The sequence below is a fragment of the Orcinus orca genome, chromosome 11 (genome assembly GCF_937001465.1).
Source record: "Orcinus orca chromosome 11, mOrcOrc1.1, whole genome shotgun sequence".
Classification (NCBI taxonomy): Eukaryota; Metazoa; Chordata; class Mammalia; order Artiodactyla; family Delphinidae; genus Orcinus; species Orcinus orca.
This window is the reverse complement of record NC_064569.1, coordinates 78,637,788-78,664,440: the sequence shown is the minus strand read 5'-3', so window position 1 is coordinate 78,664,440 and position 26,653 is coordinate 78,637,788. Positions and strand designations below refer to the sequence as shown.

Here is a 26,653-nt window from a genome sequence, read left to right as displayed (position 1 = left end):
TATGCAGATTTTTGCCTACCACGCCCTAAAATGTAACTAGAGAGGTAAAGGAAACCTGTACCTCCACTCTCTTCATACTTCCTAAATTTCGCACATTAATCAAATATTTAAGATATCTGTGAGTGCTAACTAGGTATAAGGCATTGTGATGGGCTTTCCCATATGTTACATGTGGCAGGTTGAATAATGCCCCCCACAAAGAAATCAACGGCCTAATCCCCCAAACCTATGCATATGTTACTCCACGTGGCAAAAAACAAACAAAAACCCCAAAACCAAAAAACTTTGCAGATGTGATTAAATTAAGGGCCTTGAGATAGGGAAGTTATCCTGAATTACTGGGTTCAATGTAATCACAATGATCCTTATAAGAGAAAGGCAGGAGGGTCAGAGTCAGAGAAGATGTGAGGACGGAAACAGAGCTCGGAGAGAGAGAGAGAAAGATGACAGGCTCTTGGTCCTGAAGACAGAAGATGGAGCCATGAGCTGAGGAATGCAGGAGGCCTCTAGAAGCTGGAACATGCAAGAACACATCGTCCCCTAGAGCCTCCGGAGGGAGCTCAGCCCTGCCAACACATTGATTTTAGGACTTCTGCCCCCCATAACTGTAAGACAATAAATTTGTATTGTTTTAGGGCACTAAATTTGTGGTAATTTGTTATACCACTAATAGGAAATTAATACAGTCTGTGTTACGGGCTAAATCATGTGACCCACTGCACCCCTGAAATTCATATGTTGAAGTCCTAACCCCTAGTGCCTCAGAAGGTGACTATACTTAGAAATAGGTCTTTAAAGAGGTAATCATGTTAAAATGAGGTCATTAGGGTGGGCCCTAATCCAATATGATTGATGGCCTTATAAGAAGAGCAGATTAGGACACAGACATGCACAGACGGAAGACCATGTGAGGACAGAGTGAGAAGACAGCCACCTACAAGCAGGGAGAGAGGACTCAGAAGAAACCAGGCCTGTCAACACCTTGATCTCGGATGTCAAGCCTCCAGAATTGTGAGACAATAAATTGCTCACAGATTGGTACTCTGTTGCTAGTTTGTACTAGCAAACTAATACAGTGTGTCATGTAATTCCTGTCACCACAGTTTACAAATGAGAACAACTGAGGCTCAGGCAGGATGAGTAACTTGCTGGGGGCCCTAAAGCTAGGCCCTAGTCAGCCTGCCTCTACGCTGTTATTATTTCTCAAATACCAACCGTTCATCCACTCGTTCATTCATTCAACAAGTAGTTATTGAATCCCATCTCCATGTCAGGCACTCGGGATACACTGGTGAACAGAACAAAGACCTATGCCCACATGGTTCTCACACTCCAGGTGTGGCAGGTGTTAACAGGAAGAGGAGATGGTCATCAACAAGAAACAGCACAAATAAGTAAGCCATATAAGCCTGTATGATATGGACACAGCTGCCCGGGAACCCAGTGCATGTGAGGTGTGGCACCCTACATGGCACGGGTGGGCAGCCCACAAAGGAGGCGACAGCTACGACACAGACCACTCCATCGTCACACTCACTGTGCTATCTTCGCTGATATCACCGCCCCTTGCAAACATCCCCAAATGCCAACTTTTGACAGAAACTCCTCACTGTAGTCTTTGGAACCTGGAGGTGAATGGCTGTCAGTGGCATTGGTGAGTGAGCTGCCATACTCCTTCCATGTATGGAGCACGTCTTGTTTTCTGAATATGTCATCAAGAGCTTGACTCCAACATTTAAAAGCAGCCCTAAAACAGAAATAGAGCATGCAGCAGCATGTTTTCTGAGATCCGTGTTATTAAATCTATCTTCCAAAAGGGAAAGCAAATGCACTGAAGAGACATTTTAATTAAAATGTTAGAGAATGGATCTATACCATTTATTGCTCATAACCATTTCTCTCAGGTAGCATTTGATGAATAAAATGCAGCAATGGAATATTATCAACAGACTAAAATTTATGAAAGGCAGTATTTTTCACAATAATTAAACATTTTTTCAGCTGAACAAAGTTTCCCTTGTTTTACTGACTCCTAAAAGCTACCTTTTTTTCTGTGCGAAGACAAGAAGACTTCCAAGTTCATGCAATGCCTGAACGTTAAGACTTCTTTCATTGCTGGTTTGCAGAACATCTGTATTTTTAATCAAGCGAAAGAACAAATGTCAGTCCCTGGAAAATATTTCCTGTATATTTTCAAGAATATTTTAAATTGCCTTATACCTTAACTGTGTAGATAAGCAAACTTCAAGCTAATAGAGCCTTTAAATGTCACACAATATGGGTAGAGAAAGAGAGCAAACGATGTTCTATTTTAATGTCATGGAGTGGGAGATCGGGTCAAAGAGGTGGGAAACGGGAGAAAGTACAGTAAGAGTCGGGCAGGTTGAGATGGTGAAAGAGAAAAATCCAGAAAAAGTGTGCAAGGCAGAAAGGGCTGGGTATATATATATGGCAATGTGTGCGGCCGGAATACGCTTTCTGGGGAGGGTGAAGAAGCGGGTAGTGGTAAGATTACGGAGGCATCTGAGTGCCACGTGGAGAAATATGGACACTATTCTACAGCACATGGGAAGCGTTGAACAGTTTGTTTTTGATCAGGGATGTGACAGGAGCACAGCACTTTGGATTCTTCCTTTACCCAAATGCAAAAAAGCACATCTTGAACAGTACCTGAATTTGTTGTTTTCTGATGAATACATGCATTCCAGGATGTGTAGCCAAAAAACCCAACTAACATGGCAATGGTTTCTAATGAGGGCAGCAATGTCCGCTAGAGGGTATTTTAGAAATTTGAGGAGGGTTTTGTTAGTTGTCACAATGGGGTATCTGCTAGTATTTCCTAGGTAAGGACCTGACACTCGATGGCCTGCCATGCACAGAACCTTCCCCCACAGTGAGGAAAAAGGTGAGAAACCTATTTATAATTATTTGAGTCTAACATCTAACTTCATTTCATAGAAAGGGTATGTTTGCATGTGTTCAAAATGCTCTGAGTTTTCCAGAAATGCAACCACTGTAATATTTTGTTTTGTCCAGAATGGCCTAGATTTGCCATTTTAGAACATCATGTCACCAAAATTAGCAATGCTGATAGTACTTGAGTTACCAATACACCTGTCTCAGTCTGCATTCGTAGCTGTCACATTCACGTGTATCCTGTATACTTTAAATACTATATGTGAGCATCTGATTGCTTCTCTATACCTCTAGTGCCTAAGCTCTTACATACCAACAGATTCTTTTATTATAAAGTTATTTCATTTTAGTTACCCTTCATTTTATATTTAGAGCTTCATATTGATTTTTAAAAATAATGTGCATAGGAAGAATAAAGGGGGAGTTACAAAATGTCTGTTATAAAAAAAGGGGGGACGTTGGGTCTACAACATGGACTGAATTTATACTGCTGAATTTGTAGAAAAACCAAATCAAGTGGAAAGACAAGGAAAATGCAATCAGCTGGGGCAGAGCAAAAGCACATAACAGTGGCCACATCTCGACAAATGGTTCACAGATTCAGTTAAGGTGGGATGGATGGGACGGTGCCTAGAATCTCACAATGGTGACAGCCAATCTGGGAAAGTGGGTGATGGGAGGGGCTGGAAGCTGCTTGTCTTGACGCTGCTCTGTCACTGTCCACGAGGGTGTGATGAATAGATTCTATGTTCAAGCTCTTTCATCCTACTCTACAGATAACATTTCAGTTACAGTCTAGCACAGGGAACTATATTCAATATCTTGTAATAACCTATAATGGAAAAGAATCTGAAAAAAATATATATATATATAGATATATAACTGAATCACTTTGCTGTACAGCCAAAACTACCACAATATTACAAATAACTATACTTTGATAAAAAAATAAATTTAAAAAAGATAGTATTTCAAGACCAAATGCAATCTCAACATTAATGTGACAGATCATATTGAAAATGAACACATAATGAATAAATCTTACTAATAGTTTCATAATAAGAAGAAATTACGAGTCCAAGTTGTGAGGAGGGAAGTTTGCTTTTCTCCACTGAGCTGAAAACTTGGAAGTGCTCCTGAGAAAGGTCAGGAGGTGTTGGCATGTGCATCTCTTCTGTCCCAAGGCAAAACTCCACCTTTCTGGTGGCGAATTTTAAATTGTTCGTTCCTCCTTTGTCTCCTAAATTCATGAAAAAAATTTAAAAGAAACTTAAAAATGGAGAAAGAAGGGAAGTTGATGAGGAGGAAAAAAGTAGAAGTGGAAAAGGAGAAGGAAGGAAGGGTTTTGTACAGAGCTGAGACTCATTTGCAGCTCGAAGGACACTATTTCCTTAAACTTCGTATCTTGAATCATTTCTGAAGAGCCCAGGTGTGTGATGTGCTCTACACTCGTGTTACCTCATAAGGAACAGCACAGAGGGGCAGTTTGCTGGAAAGTAAATGTTGAGATAATGCTTTGCTCCTCATGGGGACTGGCAGAAGTTGCACAGGTTTTGAGTTTGCCTTTTTTAAAAGAGTTTCCAACAGTAAGATGTTAGTTTGCCTCTGGGGCAGAGACCTCTGGGATAGAAGCAGTGCAGAGGTACTTCTGACCTGAGGGGAGAAAAAAAATGGGAAAGAACCTGTCTCTGTATAAGATCAGGGAACACACAGGAAAAAAAAAAAAAAAAGGAAAAATATTCTAGGGGAAGTAGTCAAAAACCTCAGAGACAGAGAAGCTAAAATGGATTTAGGTCTACAGCCCAAGGACTGGGGATAAACTGCTGAGAATATCTTAGTACCAGGTGAAATTTAGATTTAGGCAGCGTAAACCATTCTTAGGAATCGTATTTGCTTTTTTAATTCATGTCCTTAACCACTGTTAGTGTACATCATACTTGAAAGAAGTTTAAACATGATGTGGAGGGCCAATTTAATGTAATGTGTGTCTTTGGACAATACAACCAAAAACTGTGGGTACATATCATAGTAAGTGCCTTTTGCGGGGAGAAGGGGCAGCAACAAGAATGAATATATATTGATACATACATACATACAAACATATATACATACATAAATAAAACTTGTCAGTGGTTGTAAAAAAAAAATTGGTCAAATTTCTAATAGATCAGTTCAGAGACTATTAGCATCTTAGTTAGATGCTAAATTTAAATCTATTATTAATAACTTTAAAATACAATTATTTTAAGTTTATTCATTTAAATTTATTCTTTAAGTTTATTCTTATTATTCTGATAAATGTGAACAGTAAGTATTATAAACACAAATTAGGGTTTTAACAAATTTTAAATTACCTAAATGTAGATAATTTGAGATTTTTCTCGGCCTGAATTTGAGTATCTTCTTTCTCTCTGAGGTTACCACTTAACCACTTGAAGTCCTGCTTTGACTGAGTTTACAAATCAATAGATTTTGAGAAGGAAGAAAACAAGTGTAATGTAACCAAGAACAGTGAATATCTTTTTTTTAAGCTAAAAGAAATCTCTAAGATCAAAATCTGTGGTATTAATAAGAAATCTTACGAGATGTGTATATTAAAATGCATCCCTTTCTTAGACATTGATAAAGTAGTGTTTTGGTAAAAGACTGTAGTTAATTCGATATGAAACAATTCATCTACTTATAAAAATAAAACAAGACTAGAGCACTGCTTCTGTATTTACTCCGCTTAGGGATTATGCTCGTTTCACAGAAGGCAGAGAAGCAGATGAGTGAGGCAGTGCTTTGGTTGGAATAAAGTGTGAGAAACAGAGATGTAATCCACTAGACAAGAAGAAGAAAGTGAAAGGCAGCAGGGAGTGGGCATGGAAGTGGGGGAAGGAGGGACCTATGGCAGAACACAGTACACCCACGGGGTGGTACCCTGGGTAAATAAAGAGGAAGGGATGCAGAGCAAGTACAGTCAGCCCTCCATTTCTGGGGATGCAGAACCATAGATACGGGGGGCGGGGGAGGGGAGCTGACTGTAAGAGACGTGTACATCCACGGATTTTGGTATCCACAGGGGGTCCTAGAACCAATTCCCCGCAGATGCCCAGGAACGACTGTATTTTACCTTGTGTCTGGGCAAGAAATAACGAAAGCAACTTTCTGCTGTGTCGGATTGATCTGTTGCGATATTTGGATTTTTCCAAGGTCTCTCTAAAACATCTCAAAGTGTCTGTCACGTCCACGGGCACACAGAGGAGCTCTTCGGCTTTGCTGTATTCTGAAAGGAAAGGGAAGAGTCACGTGAGGGATGAAATGTTGCAGCAAGCCAACAAGCAGCAAAAGACTTTCTAATTCAGAGAATTTCTTGGGCCCAAACGAAAGCTGCTAAATTCAAAGCCCCCAGGTCTGCAGCAGTTGTTTCAACGTTCAGATCAAAATTTTTTTTTTGGTATATTTGACAGTTTTTTTAAAAAAGAAAAAAACTTAGAAAACTTTTGATTTGTATGAAATGCAAATAACTTTAGATCTTGCCAATTTTCCTAATAAAGTCTCCTACTTTTTCTTTTGCTGATCATAAAAGATGAAATAATCTACTCCTTTTCAGCAGCCTCTTCAAAGCCAAGGTGCCTTGGGAAGGAGACGAAAGGAGGAAACAAAGAAGCTTGGAGATGGGCAACTGCTCCCTTGAGAGAAGGAAAAGACAGCTTTCTAATACTGGAGGATGCAGAGGAAAGGAAGATGAAGCCATAAACGGGTATGGAACTACAAAGCAGTCCTGAAAAGTGGCCAGAAGGGCAGATGTTGGCAGAGAGCTGCTGTGAGGTCCCTGGAGAGGAAGTGACAGTCCCATAAATTAGGCTGCAGACCGGCTGCATACACCATGAAGCAGGCACACGGGAAAGAAGAAACACAGGCTTCAGATGAATAACAAATAAATTTACCCCTTCAACAAGCTGAGCAGGTCGAACATCCCCTGTAAAATCTGAGGTCTTGAGAGTGCAGCAACTTGCTAGGGAACAGGGCTATAAGAGGTTAAGGGGCGTGACCTCTGCCCTCAAGAAATTTACCGTTTAGCTGAAGCAAAGAGGCATTCTAACACTGGAGTATGAAAATCACCTTGACAGAAAGTATCTGGTTACATGTGAAAATGAGGGAAAGATAGAAGAGATAGATCAGTGTAGGCAGGAAAGGATGAGCAAGAAAGACTTCATGGGAGAGAAGCTATGCCAGCTGTGTCTTAGAGGATAGGGAAGGTCAGATCAGGAAGAAAGAGGCAAGGGGTTTCAGACAGCTAGAATAAGAATAGCTGAAGTTGATTAAGTGTTTATACTATGCCAGTGACTATTCTAAATAATTACTGTGATAGTCTCACTGAATCCTAGCAACACCCATAAGAGGGATGTACTATTATATCCTCATTTTACAGATGAGGAAAATCAGGCGTAGAGAAGTCTAGCAGCATCCCTTGGGTCACAGAACTAGTTTGTGCAAGGAGAGGGTGGGAGCAGGATTAAGGGTGGCGATTCAGGGCACAATGAGATGACATGGCCAGTCCTTTTGAACTGAGAAGGGTTTCCAGAGGCCTGAAGCCCTCGCTGAGTAAGCGGCCTTCATCCTCTTTAACGGGCAGTCAAGAAACGGTTTTGAGTAGGACCCCAGCAGAAAGAGGTAAGTGTTTCAGGAAGAGTTAGCCCACCGCTGTATGCACAGCAGCCTGCAATGGAAAGAGGGTGGTGACTGGGAGGTTGTGAAGTTATAACACAGACATTGTATGATGTGAACTTGACTGAGGTGGTAGCAGTGGAAACAAGGGAGGGACACAGGGAACATTCTAATGTTAGAAGCGACAGGAGAGTGGTTAATTGGCTACGTGGCAAAGAAAAGAAAGAGAGCGGGAATTACCTCTTCCCCATCTTTCAGGGCCAATGACCTTGCTTCCTACCTCAATGGGAATAAATGGGAGAAATCCAAAGGGATTTCCTGCAATCCCCTACCATCAGACCCACCCAGCCCCCAGCACCTGTGTCCATCTACACTGCCAGGGCATCACTCCAGCAATTCTCTCCCCTCCAAATCATCAGTTTTTCCCTCTGCTGAATCATTCTCAACAACATTTTCCTTTTTTCTCCTATCTTAAAAAAAAAAAAAATCAAAAAAATTTCATGTTCATTGCAGCATTATTTACAATAACCAAGACAGAAATAACTTAAGTGTCCATCAACAGATGAATGGACAGAGAAAATGTGGTATATACCCAATGGAATATTACTCAGCCATAAAAAAGAAGGAAATCCTGCCATTTGTGACAACATAGATGGGCCTTGAGGGCATGATGCTAAGCGAAATAAATTCAGACAGAGAAAGACAAACACTGTATGATCTCACTTATATATGGAATCTAAAAAAAACCAAACTCATAGAAACAGAGAAGAGATTGGTGGTTGCCATAGGCAGGGGGTGGGGTGATGGGCAAAATGGGTGAAGGGGGCCCAGAGGTACAAATGTCAATTACAAGATAAATAAGTTCTAAAGCTGTAATGTATAGCATGGTAACTATATCTAAATTTCTAAAACAGAAAAAAAATTATTTTGAAAAAATAAAAAACCTTTCTCTCGACCCTACTTGCCCCTCAAGACACCATCCTATTTCTCTGCTCCATTTTACAACAAAACTCAAAAAGTTCTATTTTCACTGTTCTCCATTCTCTCTTGAACCTGCTTAGATCAGACTTTCCCCCATCATTTCACCCCAAGGATCTTCACGTGGCTACATCTAATGTTCAATTTTTAGACTTTATCCCTCATAAATTTTCAACAGCATTTGACCCAGTTGCTAATTCCCTCCTCCTTGAAATACTTTCTTCCCTTGGCTTAAAGCTCCTTTTCCAACCTTACTGACACTCCTTCTTAATCCTCTTTGCTAATTCATCCTCATCTACCCAAGCTCTTAATACTGGAAAAGCCCAGGGCTCAATCCTTAGAATGCCTCTCTTTTCTTAACTAACATTTGAGGCAGGCTGGGACCTGGGACCCTTTGCTGCAGTGCTTGCACCTGGACAAGCGTCTGCTCAAGCAACAAAACCCAAAGAAACTATAAGGGACTAAAAATAACTGCGTGCATGCACAGTTGGGGCAAATCATGAACAATAAGATATACAAACTGTCACTTCTGAGGTGCCGGGAGCAAAAGCAGGGTACTGGGCATGATCCCTGCACACAGAACCACCAAGGGCGGGGGGAGACCACCCTAAGGGCCCCTCCGGCCTTACCCACTGATCTGCCCTCACACCCCGTTTAAGGAACCAGCCCCCCTGCCAGTCGGGGAGCGAGCAAGGGAACCTGTTAATTCTTCTTGCTCCCCCGTGCTGTAGCACGAGTCCCAGTAAAGCCTTGCCTGAATTTCTTCATCCTGCCTCTTATCAACTTCTACTGATTAAAGAGGCCAAGAAGCCAGGTTGGTAGCACATTCACCCCCTTGATGACCTCATCTAGTCTCATGGGTCTAAGTATCCACATGCTGCTGGCTCCCAAATTTCCATCTCTGGCCCCCACTCTCCCGAAGTCCTGAGACTCATCTAACCAATGGTCTCCTCCGCTGTGCGTTTAATAGACATCTCACACTTAACAGGTTCCCAACTGATTTCTGAATCTTTCCTCCCTAAAAGCTACTCCTCCCATAGACTTTCCCCACCTTATTAAGGGATGGTTCTATTTTTCCAGTCGCTCAGGCCAAAAGCTGAAATCGTCCTTGACTCTTCATGCCATCTCATGCCCCAAGTCAAATTCACAACAAATTCTGGAGGCTCCCTCTTCAGAAAACATCCAGAGTGCCACCATCGCTCACCAGCTCCACTCTCCACTCCCACTTCCACTGTTTTCCAAAGACCTATTATCTTCTTTTGAATTACTGCCATCGCCGCCCCCAACCAGTCTCCCTGTTTCCACCCTTGCCACTCTCAACATAGCAACCAGAGGATGCCTTTTAAAATGTAAGTTCTCTCAGGACTTCCCTGGTGGCGCAGTGGTTTAGAATCCGCCTGCCAATGCAGGGGACGTGGGTTCGATCCCTGGTCCAGGAAGATCCCACACGCTGCAGAGCAACTAAGCCCATGCATCACAACTACCAAGCCTGTGCACCTAGAGCCCGTGCTCCACAACAAGAGAAGCCAACGCAATGGGAAGCCCATGCACCACAATGAAGAGTAGCCCCCACTCACCGCAACTAGAAAAAGCCTGTGCACAGTAACGAAGACCCAATGCAGGCAAAAATAAATACATGAATAAATAATTTAAAAGAAAATAAAATGTAAGTTATTTCATGTCACGTCCCTGTCCAAGACCCTCCACTGGCTTCCTTATCACCTAGAGCAAACACCAACGCCCTTGGAGTGACCTCTAAGGCCCAACATGAACAAGCTCCCCATCTCCTCACTATTCTCCCCCTCACTCCCTCCCACACCAGGCATGTTTCCACCTGAGGGTCTTGGCAACAGTGGTTCACTTTGATCGAGAACATTCTTCCCTCAGATATCTCCATGTCTTGATTCCTCAGCTCCTTAAGCTTATGGCTTAACCATTAACTTCTCAGTGAGGCCTCCTTTGATCACCCTCTTTAAAATTGTGGCACCCATTATCTTCTGACGTACTATGTGTTTTACTTGTTTATTGATTGTCTCTGGCCACTAGAATGCAAGTTCCATGAGGGCAGGAATTTTTGCCCATTTTGTCCACTGAATTCACCCCTGGCCTGTAACATACCTGTTACGTGGTATGTGCTCGATAAATATTTGTTACATGAATGAATGACAACAGTTTTCAAAGCTAAATGGCTGGGATAAACTTTATTAATAACCACTTCCATAGGCATTAATCGCAATCAATCCTCACAGCACCTTACAACTAGCAGAGATAGATATCACTTATACTTTACAAAGGAGGAAAGGTGAATTTGAGGGACATTCCCTTGTTTTAAACCCTTAACAAGAGATAAGAGAGAAAATCAGGGTTCAAGTCTGAAGCCTTTCCCAACTAGTTTTCCAAAGGGTATCAGATTTGGGGAACAGGAAGTGACACCAATTTGAGGCCTGCTAACGTGGGCACAGAGACACTTTGAGAATAAGACAGGAATAAGCCTGGGGTCCTTGTAAGCCCAGGGAGATCCTGATGGAATTCACAACACAGGGTCACATTCAAATGGCCACAGAGATAAATCTTTCATTACCACCCTCACGTCTAGAAACCCTGGAGGCTCTAGTCAAACCAGGAACATGGCCACATGGAGACGAGCATCTGTTCCCCCAGCAAGTTCACTCTTGACACACTTCCCTGTCACACATTTAAGAGGATCAAATACGTAGGCCACAGTAGCTCTTTATTAACTCCCCAGTAATCTCGCTCTTCTCCTGCGAACTTCGCTCTTCTGTCCCCTCCATCCTGTCTCCACCATCTCCCCTCCTCTAAGCATGCACAGTCCTCACCATCCCCGACAAGCCATGCTCCTACCCCTCCCACCCCAACCCTTATGCACAACACCCTGAAGATTATAGGTTTCTGCTCTGGTTCTCCGTTCTCTTGCCAGAATTCATGAGCTTGGCTTTCATTTTTTTCCTCCATAGAGAGTGAGATTAGGGAAAGAAGTTCATCAAAGCAAAGGAAAAGGAGGAAGCTGGAAGCCCTCACATATTAATATTTTGAGACAGTTACTTTCTCCAGGCCTTCATTTTAATTATCTATTAAAACTGGAATGGCAATATTTACCTCCAAGGGTTACTGTTTTAACCTGTGTGTGAAGTGTCCAGCGTAGCGCCGGTCATGGAGGAAGCATTCAACAGACAGATGCTCACATTATGACCGTCAGTCATATATTTAAAAAATATCCATCGAGCACGTACCATTACTAGATACCATGCTAGGCACTAAGGAGGTACAAGTGAACAAAACAGACACACTCCCTGCTCTCCCAGAGCTTACATTCTAGAATAAAATTCACGAAGGCATGCCAGTGATTGGGGGTGATAAGAGGGATGAGAGGAAGAGTAGATGTCTGCCATCTTTAAAATATGAGGTCTGAATAAAATCATCCTGTTACTTTTTATCAACTATCTGCTTATAAATCATTCCTCTTTGTTTTTTTCCTTAACTATCTTTTACTTTTTTTTTCTTCTTTCAAGCCTAGCATATCTTTTCCTTATAGTCTAATTAGGGCTCTGTTGGTGTTTTGGTGGCTGCCTACATGAGATCAATGATGCAAAGGAATAAGGAAATATTAGCTTTGCAGGCCTCGTCCTGCCATCTTTGTCTCAAGGGGTTCCTCTCTGAAAACTTCCATGGATAATTCAAGAAGCTATTTTAAAGGCACTAACAGCCTCAACGGTTTGGAATAGGTAAGAATAAGAAGGAGGAGGAGAAAAAAGACTCGATTTACTACATCTCTCATTGTACCAGTGTAGATATTAAAACTGAAATGCCAATGACTCCAGAGAGATGCGTTCACCAAGGAAGGATCAGGGAGTGGTACAAAATTTGGGCTGCTTTCTACACACTTGGTCACATCAATCTAAATGCCCAGAGGTACTAAAAAAACATGCCAGCCAAAGGGTTCAAAATTCCAACACACCTGACGACTGAATTACCCTATTAGAGAACTTAAATACCAATAAGGTCAAAACTCAAGAAAGAGATCCCAGACAGAATGCAAAAACAGCCACAATAAAAGGCACATCCACAGAGTCATCTCCCCTATGAAGCTTCACAAGCAGGCAAGTTACTCATCCACACAAAAAATCATCTGTAAGGTACCAAGCACTGGGGCATCACAATACCTGCTCTGAAGAATTAAATGTATCAAGCACTACCACCAAATGCTGTTATGCCAAAAGGGAATCTATGAGGTTCTAAAGCAGTGACCTGGTGTGGAAACCATCAGAAGTATACTTGGTCTTTTTAAAAATTCTTTTAAGAATTGCAGACATGTCGTGGTGATATACATAAGACCCATCATGCTTATACACATGTTAATGATCTGAATTCAGTATACTGAAAAAAAATTCAGCATCCTAAAAATTTGCCTAATAAACCCAAAAGTCCAGGCCAGATTATGCTCCTAGTCACAGAGGTCCTACAGTTTTATAAGGAGCTGTTAGGGTGGACGCCAAGATTTTAATGATAATTGCTCAATGTAAAACCTGTAGTTACTATGCAGGATCATCTAAAAATTGTGAAACTATCATAACAAGTCACAATAAAGTATCTGTCTCCCCAGAACTACTGAGACACAGCAATTTTTTCCTGAGTGCTATAAGTTTAGAAGAGAGTCTAACCTGCAAGGGGACAAATGATGAACAGACCTGAGAGCTTAGTGGAGCCCTTATGGGTTAAACAATCAGACGGACCAGGGTTTGAATCATGGTTCCAGTACTCACTAGTAAGACTAAATTTTCTCATCTATAATAATAAGCATAATAATATCTACCTCCTAAGATGGTTAAAATTAAAGAAGGTAATAGCTATAAAGTACTTGGCTCAATCAATTATTACTGCCATTACAACAATTTTTAGATTTTATCTATTTGAATATTCCTGCTCTGTTCATTGCTCAAACTGGCTATACCCCCACCACCACCGAGAACCATTCCAAAGGACCACTGTAGCCTGATTCCCCCCGCCTTCCTTTCTGTCCCACCACCTGCCACCTTGCCTTTCCAAACGAACTTAACAATAGGCAGGCAAAGTGCTTTTCTGACATGTCGTGGCCATCATCAGTAAGCACCTGCTGGTCACACAGGTCTAGAGTTTTGCTACATATGCTTCTCCTAGCCCTGAGATGCTAGTCATCGTTTTGAGAACAAGCATTTTCGACACATATTCTCACATTTGTTGCCAGCTCTTTTTAGGATGGAGGGGATAGTATAAAGCACATTCTGAGTTATGGATCCCAAATTGGGGAATCTCCAGAGGTTTGATGGACAAAATGAAGAAAAGGAGAACACACCCAGGAAGAATCATGCTCTTTGATTGGAACTAGTCACAGGTGATTGACCACAGGAAGGTGGTCCTCCCATTGTTCACTGAATATGAGAAGACAATTTATCAGTAAATTGTCATGAACAGTAAAATATCATGAACAGTAAAACCTACAAGTTCATGGTCACCAACCTTACTCAACTAGACCCTCTACACTGCTCTGCAGCCATTCTATCCTCCCTTTTCCTATTTTTCTCAGTGGCCGGTCAACTCTCTCACATCCCTCCTGAAACCTCCTACCCTATCAACCTTGGCTGTGCTCTCAACCCCCTGCTTCATTAAAAAAATCTCCAGTACCCAGTAAGGATGCCTTCAACTCCTACCATTACCATCTACAAATTTGCCTGATTCGGGCCTGTTCTCTCCTTCCTTTCTGCCCTAGCGGCAGGGGTGTCCCCCCTCTCCTGTCTAAGACTAAGTCCCCTATGTTCCATTCTCTTCCTTGTTTATCCTCAAGCTCCTTTCCCTATCAAATATCTTTTTCTCCTGTCTCCGAGCTCTCCCCCTCTCCTGGCTCTTTTCATTTAATATAGAAATATGCTCCTTCTTTTCTACTAAAAACAGACACACAAAACAAAACCCTCCTGAGCTGTCCTGAGCTCTACTTTTCCTTCTGGCTGCTCCTGCCCCCCCTCTTCCTTGTCACTTCGAAGCTTCATGAAAGGCAACTCTCGTTTAATGACTCTGTGCAGGCACAGCTCACCATTACTGCACCCCCCACTCAAGATAGTTCCACTCCCCTCCCCACCATTTCTTTGAAGTGACTCTTGTCAAAGTCACAAAGTCATTCATTTGACAAGTAGATATTGAGTTCCTACTATGTGTCAGGCACTGATGAAGGCATTTGTATTATATCAATGAATGAACCAATGATCCCTCACTTCATAGAGCTTACATTTTATCAGGGGAGACAGACTAGTGATCAATAAATGCAACAAAACCCTGAATTATACAGTGTGATAAGTGGTTATAAGTGCTCCAGGAAAAAAAGAATACATTTATTAGAGTAAGGGGAATTGGAAGGAAGCAGGCAGGGTGCAGTTTCAAACAGAACAGTCAGGGTAAGCACCATTGAAAACTGGAGATGTGCACAAAGATTTTAAAGAGGTGAGGGATTTATCAGACAGGCATCTAGATGCGGGTAGAGTACTTCAGGAAGGAGAAACAGCTAGAGCAAGACCCTAAGGTGAGGACAGAAAAAAGGCCAGTGACAATGAGCTCCCAAATACAACAGACAGTCTGTCCTTATCTTATGTGACCTCTCTCTGACCGCTGACTCACACTTTCTCTCGCCTTGGCCTGGTTTGTACCACTCTCATCTCCTGTACCTCCCACCTCTTGGGCCATGTCCCAATCTCTTTCAGATACTGCTCCTTCTCTGCTTGTTCCCATGACAGTCATTAGGGCTCTTCACATATTCTATCTCTTTATCCTTGGGGCACAGAGTACCATCACACTTCCCTCTCCTTTCGAAGTTAGATGTGGCCATGTGACTTTAGCCAATAAAATAGAAGTGACATGAGTCAACTTCAAGTATCAGCTTTAAGAGCCACCACCTGATTTATACATAAATCATGAATATAAAATCATAAAATATAAAAATATATATAAAATACATTCTTTTTCTCGCCTGGAAAATGGGGACAATAACAAACTTACTTCATCAGACAGTTGTTAAGCTAACGTTCGCAAAGCACGTAATACTCACGAAGCACTAATACTCATAAAGTGCCTGATGTCCAATGCATAATAATAATTCTTTTATTGGGATTGTTATAATAATGAAATAAGACAATCTACATAAAGCCCTTAGCACAAAGTGCATGGTATATGCACATGGTCTTGCTTCAAAGGCTGTGCTCTGAACCATTTACTGTATACCTCCAGGTTTAGCTGCCCTAGCGGATAACATTAGTGTTTTGCCTCCTGCCTCTAAAACAATCATGGAAGCCTGTGTCGAGATGGACATTCCATCAACCCATGATGATGAGCTGCTCAACCTCACTGAATACAGTAGCATGAGCAAAAAACAGACTTTCCCTTGTGCTAAGGCAATGACATTTGGGGATTGTTCGTGACTGCTACACAGCCCAGCCCATTCTGACTGGCACAGCTTCCAAAGTGAGGCCATCCTCAGGTCCATACTCCACAGAGCTCTCCCTGGGTGACCTCATACAAGCCCCTGATTTCAACCACTACCAATGTACTGGTGACTAAATTACAGATCTGCTGAGTGCCTCACTGGTACATCCAATCATATAATGGATCATTCTACTCAGCCATCATTCAGGTACCTTGAACTCAGTTATAGCAAAGAAATGTTTTCCTCTAAGCTTCCCCTCCCTTCAGTGTTTTTTGTTGTTGTTGCTGTTTTTGTTTTTGTTTATAGAATGAAGATATCACATCCATTTAGCCTCCCAAGCCAGAAACCAAGGCAACTTGAATTCCTCCCTTCCCCGTCCATCCGCCTCACCTAATGAGTGCATATCTGTCCAGCTCTCTGTTCTCACCATCTAAGTCCAGGCCCTCATCATGTCTGTAACACACAAGCTGGGAGCAGCTGCTCTCCTACCTCCACATGGTCTCCTTCCAACCTTTTCCCCATGCTGCTGCCGAAAGTTCAAGAACACAAATATGATCATTTCCTCTTCCTTCTTTACATCCTTCTCACTAGCTCCCCTCAGCTCTCCGGATAAAGCTGAATCTCTTTATCCTACCTTCTAAGACCCTTTATTATCCAACTCCTGCCAACCTTTCTAACCTCAGCTTTTGCCTTTTACTTTTACATTAACCCCACTAAATTACATGGAGTCTCTCAAAAGCAATGCTAGCCATTAACTATTATTGTTTATAGCAGCAGCAGCAGTAGTCATAACAGTATAGACCTTACTACTCTACGCTATAATCTCTGGTTTATTTATCGGTCTCCTTCAAGGGGCTGTAAATCGGATAACAAATCTTTAGTCTCATTCATCTTTGTATTCTCAGGGCCTAGTACAGAACTTAACACATGGTAGATACTCAATAAATGTTCGCTGAATGACTGAACAGCTGCCTGACCTACTCAAAAAATGAATGAATGAATGAATACATACATACATACACACATACATACCAAAATCAACAGATAAATGAATGAAGGAATCCTAACACTTCAAAGGGAAGACTTGCATTTCTTTCCTATACCCAAAACATAGGAAAAGTGCAACTGAGAGAAGGCTTTATTTCCATTTTCATCTCATCCTATTGCCTCATTCCTACAAGCTGCACCACCAGAACATTCCAAAAGGGCTTACCAGCTAAAACCAAAGGAGTCATGATGTCCCCAGATCTTCTCTTGCACTCTTGTTAAAAGACCTACAACTAAACCTTGGTAACACCAATAGAAGTACAATCTATATTGATTATGGAAATGGAAGTTATTACGGGCATCAAGATGGAACAAAGAAAATAGCAAAAGGTCAATTTAAAGAGTTCCCAAGTGAGATTAAAAACAGGGAAAAATGTGCAAAACAGTCTTTTCCCACCTTTATTTTTTCCCATCAGTTTCCTTTCTCCCTCTTTTTATCTCCCTTCTTTAACTAACAGATTAAACTAATAAAAACATGTGTTTTATTTCCCTTAAGTGACATTTATAGCAACATAAGATGGTAAATATCAAATGGATTATTTTCAGTGAAATAAACCTGCAAAAGAAATTTTGCAAACACTTTAATTATGGAAGACTTGACATGCAGAACACAATAGCAAACCTTGTTTTGAAGAAAAGAGAAAGTTTCAAGCTAAAATTGGTTCCAACCTGAATAGATAAGATTTTTAAGGAAATCTTCCCCGTGTCCTATAGTTGTCACTTCATTGGTTAGAGGATTAATCTTGAGCTGCTTCCCAATGAAGTTTCGGCAGGTTATCTTAAAAAAGAAAGGAGAGAACAAATATCACTTAGGTATTTATAGCCAAAAATTTGGCTTACTTGAAATGTTCATCGTATTTTTCATTTGTAAAAAAAAAAAAAAGAGAGAGATATAAAAAGATGCTATAAATAAAAGCTCCAGAGTAGTATCCAATTATGAGAACTTTTGGGGAAAAAAGTGGCTACATAATTTTTCATATTTCTTCTGTATAGCACAGCTGGAAAAGCATTAGGCAAATTATGCAGAGCAATTAGAATATGATTTTTCTGATATTCTATAAATTCACTAGTCTAAATATATCTTCCATTATGTAAGTTGAAACGTATTTAAAATAGAGGCTGCTTTTTCAATGGCAGATTTCCCCCCCTACTCAAAATTAACACAATTTAAATTTCCCTGGTGAAGTTTTCCAGAACTAACTTCCTCTGTAGTATTTGTTTAAACTATTTTTAACAGATACTTGAGTCCTAAAGTTGTAAAATATCTGAAAACAGGACATTTTTAGACATAAGGTAATTCTTTTAAAAGTCCACCATCCTCTTGTCTCCATTTGTCCACTCCCACCAGCATCCCCAGTGAACTAACCTAATGCTCAAAATACAACCACCCTTGAACCCCAGTCTGATGTAGATGTTGTTTCTTTATTGTCCCTTGTAGGTACTTCTACAATGAGATGTAAAGACAGTCTAAGAAAATGCAAATTCCTTCCCCCAGCCTAATAAGGCCCTACTTGACCTAGTCCTTCCCACCGCTCCAGCTTCATTTAAAAGTCTTTATTGAATACCTATTATGTGCCAGGCACTGCTCCAAGCTCACAGATGATATAGCAGAGAACAAAATAAGCAAAAATTCCTATTGTTGTGGAACTTATTCTAGTGGAAACAAAGAGACAATAAACAAAATATAGAGTACATTATAAAATATACTAAGGAGCTATAAACGCTATAGAGAGAAATAGAGCAAACAACACATAATTTTAAATAAGGTAATGATGAAAGTCCTCACAGAGAATGTGATATTCAGCAAAGACTGGAAAAGCTGCAGGAAAAATCAATGTGGATATTTGGCGGGGGGCGGGCACAATTCCATGCAGGGGAAGAGCAAATGCAAAGACCCTGGGGTGGGGTCTTCTTAAAGAACAGAAGAACACAGCAGCTGAAAGCTGCAGGGGAGTTAACAGAGACAAGTTACTGGTGATCACAGGGGGATGAGTTATGTGGGGCATTAAGGCCATGATGAAGATGTTAACTTTAACACTGAATCAGATGGGAAACCACTGCAGGGTTTAAAGCAGAGGAATGTCATGGTCTGACAGGTTTTTAAAAGGCTGTTCTATCTGCCATTAAGAATAGACTACAGGCTGGAGACAGGAGTTCAGGGAGGCTGGAAGCAAGGAAAAGAGTTAGGAAGTCATTGCATTAATCCAAGCAAACACAGCAGTAGCCTGGATGAGAGCAGCAGTGGTGGAGGCAGCGAGACGTGGTCAGATTCTGAATCTATTTTGAAGGGAGAGGATTTGGTAACAAACCTGACGTGGGGTGTAAAAGCAAGAGAGGAGTCAAGGATGCTCTCCAACGTGTCTGGCCTGAGCAGCTAGGAGGATGAGGTTTGCATCAACTGAAGTGGGCAAGACGTGGCAAAACAGATTTGCTTGACATGTGCCAAATTCGAGAAGAGTCTTAAACATCTAAGAGATAATGCTGATAAGGCAATGTGATGGGTTTTTGATGAGTCAGTTTAGTTAGGCTAAACTATGAGGATGATGGGAAGGGAAGCATCCATTGTGTAGTGTATACACACTTCATCCTAGTTATTCAATCAAACACTAATCTAGGTGCTGCTGTGAGGGTATTTTTCAGATACTAATTAAAGTCCCTAATAAATTGGCTTTAAGCTAGGGAGATTATCGTAGGTGGGCCTGACCTAATCAGGTGAGTCCTTGACATGCTGGAAGTCTTCAGACTCCAAACTCCAAACAGCATCCAGGTCTACAGCTGCTCTCTCCTCACTGGATCCTCCCTCACTGACTGCCTATGGAGAACAGCTTCTGGCCACACCTGTAGGGTTCCTTCCTTTTCATGATCCCAACTGCCTACCCAATGGATTTTGAACTTGCTTAGTGAGCCCCCATGATCATATAAGCCAGCTCCTTTTAACGAATCTTGATAGGTAGATAGATAGATCAACAGACAGTTAATTCTAACTAGTTTTGCTTCTCTGACTGAACCCTGACTGATACAGGCAGTCAGATATGTCAACACAGAATTCACGAGAAAGGTCTAGCCTGGAGATGTAATTTTGACCCACAGATTGAATTAACTCTCCAAGGGAGAGTGTGCGGATAGAGAAGACAGGAGGACCAAGAACAGAGTGTTGGGCTACACGAACACTGAGACATTGCGGAGGAGAGGAGAAGGAGGAAGAGGCAACAAAGAAGACTCAGAAGGAGCAGCCTCTCCTTTGTCCCCTCCCCCTCCTCTGCTACACTGCAGCATGCGGGCCGTCTTCCTGTACCATCTCAGGGCCTTTGCCCTTGTTCTTCCCTTGGGCTGGAATGCTCTTTCCCAGCATATGGTCGGCCCCTTCCCACTAAATGTTTCCATCTCCAAGGGCCTTCCTGATCCCCTTGGCTCAACTTTCTACCCCCCACCCCAGCCTATCTCTATCCCACTGACCTATTTTATTTTCCTCAGAGAATTTATGATGGTCGTAGATCTTTTTATCTGTTTACATGCTTATTAACTGGCCCTACTTCCACCCCCTCTGACACTAAACTCCATAAAGCGAGAACTCAAACTGTATTCTCTCTACATAGACTATGCCAAGGCGATAAGGAACCTTTGTGAAAAGGAGAAAATGGAGTCCTCGCTGGGTGGCTGCAACCCACCACATGGACTGGTGTGTGGGGCACGGACTGAATCCAGGACCCCCAACATATGCCAGGAGCCCTCAGGCAGGACACACACTGGACATCTGAATGCAATGGCTCTAATCTTAGGGAGTCAATACATATTTAGTAAGTTAATAAATGAGAGAATTTACATGCCTCTTCCCTCCCCCTACCTAACTTAAAGCTGCACCATGATGCTCATGGGCCTTAGGCACTTTTGCCTTCATGGGCCCACTGCTCCATCAAAAAATATTAAAAATTATATTGTATGGCTCCTTTGGTATAAACATAAATAGATGAATTGTAAAAACTGAAACATTTTCTTTGACCTAAAAGTTACTTTTTTCTTATTTTAAAAGAAATTAAAACATTTAAAAAAAAAAAAAAAAAAAAACATTTAGTGGCTCCTAGAAAGGTACTGTGGCTCTAGACACTGTTCCCACTATGCCTACTGGGTAAATCAGCCCTGACCTGAATATAAGCTCCTGTGTACCAGGACTTTATTTTTGTTTTCCCTGCATCTGGAAAATACTGGCACCGAGCAACTCTCAACAATGTTTTGCTGATTTGAATGATAAATGCCTAAGTGAAAATAGGAACATTTATCTGATTCCCAAATCTTGCTATTTACATGTGTACTAATAAGAAATCACCACTGCATGAATAACAGAGCCAAACTTACCTTCTGTTCATATTCAGCCTCATATCTTACGCAAGGCTGTTGGGTAATATCTGGGCCCTTGCACTTGGATATTTGTAGAAGAAGCTGGCGCTGTGCGTACACCAGGAGTGGCGTCACTTGCTCTGTATATCTCTCACTAGACAATGGTAAAAATATATTAAAAACAAACGTTAGTAAAGAAACACTCTTCTCAGTGAAGTCTGCCCCTGTTAGCTGCCCTTACAGCGGTACCTACTGCGAAACTGTATTGAACTGAATGGCGAGTGATACAAGTGTTTCCCATTTTTCTACTTGATATACAAGTTCCAGAGATTTTAATACAAAGTCGTGGATCCATTTCAAATCAACCACATTGACATCATCCAGAGGATGCTCAAAGGTAAGGCTAGAACCACCGTTATCATTTTTGATATCTCCATAGCAACTTGGAACACTGAACTCTCCTTCTTCAACAGTCTGCAAGTAGCACATGGAAAAAAATTGTGTAATTTCAGATTTTACTACATGTTTTTTCTGAACACTGAATGTACAGCTAAAAATATAACATGGAAAAGAACTGAACAGAAAATAAATTTAATATTTTTATTATGCAAATCAAAGCTTGATGACACCATCCAACAGCACTTCTGCAATGATGGAAACGTGCTTCATCTGTGCGGTTCCATACAGAAGCCGCTAAGCACATGTGGAAGCTGAGCTGTTGAAGTATGACTAGTGCAACTAGATTTTTAAGTTTATTTAATTTTAATCATTTAAGCCTAAATGTAAATAGCACGTAAGCCTAGTCATTACTATACTTGCTGGTACATAGTCACTATTTAAGTAAGGATAGTAAACCAATAAATAAGGTAAAGTTTTGAGGAAAAACAGGTTATAGTATACACAAATAATTAAATTTCCCTAATACACTGGTTACATTCAGTTGTAGAATAATATGTCCAATTCCCCAATGCAAAAGGTCAAACTTATGGAGAAGAAAATCTTCCAGAAGACCCTCTTTTTGCCTAAGTTAGAGGTACTCTGTAACTGTTGTGTTCATTTCCTCTAAGTCCCTGACGCATTTGTGTAAACCCTTAGAAATTTCTGAGGCAAAGCAAAGCCTGTTAGATCCACCTACTGGCCAGACTATAGCCCAATAAACAGTACCTCAAGTCTAGCCCCTCCCTCCCATAGGATTCACAGTCCTTGAATTTGGAAGAGATCTTGAAAGTCATCTGGCTGTGAAATGCCATATGCGTACCTGAAGTCAGGCTATGAAGATGTGGATAAGAGGTGTGACATACATGACCTACGTGACTTTGCCTCCTTAGCACAGTGCCTGGCACCCGGGACATGCTCAATAAAAGACAGATGTCATTTTATTGATGTTATGAGCTCCGTCCCTGTCATCTAATAATCAAAAGTCAAGGAGCTCAAGATGACATCAGTCCCATTTGTCTAAGTCCTCATGCCGTGTGGATGAAAAGCGGCAGCCAGTTATGATGACAGGTGATCGATCCAAAGTTATTGCCAAATTTGTTAACATTTCTCCATTTCTAAGCCATCCATAAAGAAAATCACAAATGGGGTCATACCATCCTCACAGGAGTCCAGCAGGGCAACCACACTACCTAGATTCATATTTTCACCAATAAAAAACTGGTAGTTTTTTAAATTAGTAAGGAAGTGCTTGATTTATTCTGTAGCCTCTGTCATAAAAGGTTTTACTCTTTCTGGTTTCTGTTCTTCAAGTCTGCCTCTGATTGATTTCACGCAAACTCTAATTTACTTCTTACAGCTCTCTTTTCTAAAACTGATTTTCTGCAAGCAATGGTTCATGACAATATCAACACCAGTGATTACTGTGCTTTCAGTACCTTCACCTAGGGTACTGAAAGCACTGTACAGCAGAGTACATTTCCATCAATGTTATCCTCTGTCCTACTGACCATCTTCCCTTCCACCTCCAGGCACAGCCCACTCTCGATCTCCAGGAACTTATAAATGTCAGGGAATATCTCATGATGGCTGATGAGGTCCTGGTAAATAATTGTGATGGCAGCTGGAGAGAGATGACAGCTGCCCTGGCTTAGCAGGTGCCCAGAGCTCAGAGTGAGCATGGTGAAACCAGAGGGGGAGGGAGAGCAGGTGGAAAAAGTGATATCGAATTCTGTAAATACTTTTCTGTATCTATTTCAATGGCCATGTGATTTTTCTCCTTTATCCTGTTAATATGGTGAATTACACTGATTGATTTTAAAATGGTAACCTTACATTTCTGGGATTAACCCCCCCTTGATCATCATTTGTATATATTATATATATAATTTGCATATTTTATATCTTACTGGGATTGATTTGCTAACACTTCATTAAGGAGTTTTGTGTCTATGTTCATGAGTAATATTGAGTCATACTTTTCTTTTTGACATATCTGTCAGGGTTAAGCTGACCTCACTTCTAAAAAAAAATGGTATATGATTTATTATTTCTTCCTTGTGTGTTTGCTAGAATGCTGCAGGGAAATATTCTGGGTCTAGAGTTTTATGTCAAGGTTTCTGATTATGAGTTCAATTTCTTTAATATATTTGGGTAATTCATTTTTTCTATCACTTCTTGTGTCAGATTTGTTAAGTTGTACTTTCTAATAGACACATCCATTTCATCTAAGTTATCAAATTCATTAGTAAAAATTGGTCATGACATTCCCTTATTTTTCTTTTAATATATATAGGAACTGTAGCTATATCCCTCTTTCATTACTAGTATTAGTAATCTGTGATTTTCTCACTTCCGTTCTTCATCAGTATTCCTAAGATTCTGCCAATTTTAATAATACTTTCAAAAGATTAATTTACTGACTTTATTTTCTGGGTTGTTTTATATCTAATTTATTTCTGCTCTTACCATTTCCTTCATTTCTTCTTATTTCTATTATTCTTTTTACTTTCTTTGGGTCTAATTTACTCTTCTTTTTCTAGCTCCCATAGATGAACACTTAAATGATTGATTTATATCTTTTATTTACTAAACATTTAAAGCCATAAAGTTTCTGTTAAGCACTGGCTTATTTACATCCCACAAATTCTGATATGTTATTATCAGTTGAAATACTTTTTAAATTTCCCTTGTGTTTTCTTCTTTGACCCATGGATTATTTAGAACTGTGTTATTTAATTTCCAGATATTTGGAGATTTTTCTTCCTACATTATATTAATCTGTTTATAATGTAGCAGTTAGAAAACACACTCTTTCAGATTTCAGTCTTTTAAATTTTATTAGGACTTATTTTATGACTCTGCATATGATACATCTTGGTGAACACACCATGTGCCTTGTGCTCTGTTTCCAACCAATCTTAATTTGTACTGCACGTCACTTCTGACACTAACTACCCCAGTGTCAGGGTCAGACTCCACAGTTTAAGGGCTCAGTGCTCACTGGAGATGCCAGCCACAAGTCTCAGGGTCACTCGCACTTCTGACTGACGAGCTATAAGTTTGGGTTCAATCATTTCCTAGAATGACTCAAAATTCACTGATACAGTTTTCTTATAAAGGATACAACTCAGGAACAGCCAAAAGGAAGAGGTGCATAGAGGTAGGTCTGGAAGGGTCCAAGATGAGGAGATTCTGTGCCCTCTCTCTATGGAGTCAGGGCCTGATACCCATCCGACACCAGTGTGTCCACCAAACAGGAAGCTCTTCAAGCTTTGGGTGTCCAGAGTGTATTCTGAATCTCTGTTATTTGGTGCATACACATTTATGATTAGTATGTCTTCCTGATTAATTGAGCTTCTTCTCATTAGGAAATGTCCCTCTTTCTCTCTCAAAATACTTCTTGATATGAAGACTATTTTATCTAATATTAATATAGCCTCACCAGCTTTTTTTGTTTACTATTTTCATATTTTAGGCTATTTTCTTTCACTGTTTTATTTTCAATCTGTTTCTTTATACCCAGAAGTGCTTTTTTTTTTTATAAATTTATTTATTTATTTTTGGTTGCATTGGGTCTTTGTTGCTGTGCCCGGGCTTTCTCTAGTTGTGGCGAGCGGGGGCTACTCTTCATTGCAGTGTGAGGGCTTCTCATTGTGGTGGCTTCTCTTGTTGCAGAGCACAGGCCCTAGATGAGTGGATTTCAGTAGTTATGGCATGTGGGCTCAATTGTGGCTTGCAGGCTCTAGAGAGCAGGCTCAGTAGTTGTGATGCACGGGCTTAGTTGCTCGACGGCATGTGGGATCTTCCCAGACCAGGGCTCGAACCCACGTCCTCTGCATTGGCAGGCAGATTCTTAACCACCGCGCCACCAGGCAAGTCCCAGAAGTGCTTCTATTATGGACAAGTACACGTCCTTCTCTTTTATCCAGTCAGACAATCTCTGTCTTTTAATTACGGTATGTAATCCACTTATAGTAATATAGTTATAGATATAATTGGGTTAGATTATTTGTTATTTGTTTTCTGTTTGTCCCATGTGTCTGTGTTCCTCTTTTCCTGCCTTCTTTAATTGACTATTATTTAGTTTTCCACTTTACTTTTAGCTTCCATTTGGCATTTTAGCTATATCTCTTTTTTGGTAGTTATTCTGGGGATTATTAAATGCATACTTAACTTATCACATTCCACTTGAGAGTTAATATTGTACCACTTTAAATAAAGTTTAAAAACTTATGACAGTTTAGTTTTATTTGCCCTCCCAGTTTTTTGTGCTATTGTTCATATATTTTACATCTGAAAATGTTATAAACCCCACGACTCAAAGTTTTTATGTGTTTATTAATTTTCAATGTGTTTGGGGTGTATGATGTTTGCATTTTTTTCAATTTTATTTTCATGCTTTAAACCACAGTGTGCTAGATTTGAGATGGCTGTAAATTCTACCACGTCTAGTGTAACAAAACATGGACAGATAAAGCAGTGAAATAAATAGCAATCAACAAGCTACATGATCTGTCTTAGGGTCTGTTTCTTTCTCTATCAAAAAGATTGCTATGAGGATTAAATGCATTTAGATTAGTTTATGTAGAAGCTGGAGCTCAGTAAATGTTACTTTCTGTTCCATTTAAGAAACTGAATTTTCAGGCAGATATTTTTAATTAACATCAATGTACTGCAATATACTGGGAACCAAATAACAATGAGAAACAAATGAAATACAGACAAACTAAATAACTCAAGCAAAATATTAATTTCTACTTATCCCAAGCTGCATGGTACAAAGAATTTGTTAATTAACCTACAATAAAAAGAATTACCCAA

At 40.6% G+C, this 26,653-nt stretch overlaps 1 protein-coding gene and 1 pseudogene across 1 annotated transcript in view; both read right to left on the bottom strand.

The window, feature by feature from the left end:
* CFAP54 (cilia and flagella associated protein 54) overlaps nt 1–26,653 on the bottom strand; it is a 306,933-nt gene that overhangs the window by 133,010 nt on the left and 147,270 nt on the right. Inside the window, exons 37-43 of the mRNA XM_033427688.2 lie at nt 21,648–21,868; nt 21,413–21,548; nt 17,729–17,837; nt 6,032–6,184; nt 3,962–4,156; nt 2,044–2,131; nt 1,538–1,747 (exon numbers count right to left, since the gene is read on the bottom strand). Of these exons, the coding sequence (XP_033283579.2) occupies nt 1,538–1,747; nt 2,044–2,131; nt 3,962–4,156; nt 6,032–6,184; nt 17,729–17,837; nt 21,413–21,548; nt 21,648–21,868 (1,112 nt within the window). The remainder of the gene's footprint in view (nt 1–1,537; nt 1,748–2,043; nt 2,132–3,961; nt 4,157–6,031; nt 6,185–17,728; nt 17,838–21,412; nt 21,549–21,647; nt 21,869–26,653) is intronic.
* LOC117201155 (translationally-controlled tumor protein-like) lies at nt 22,056–26,643 on the bottom strand (annotated as a pseudogene).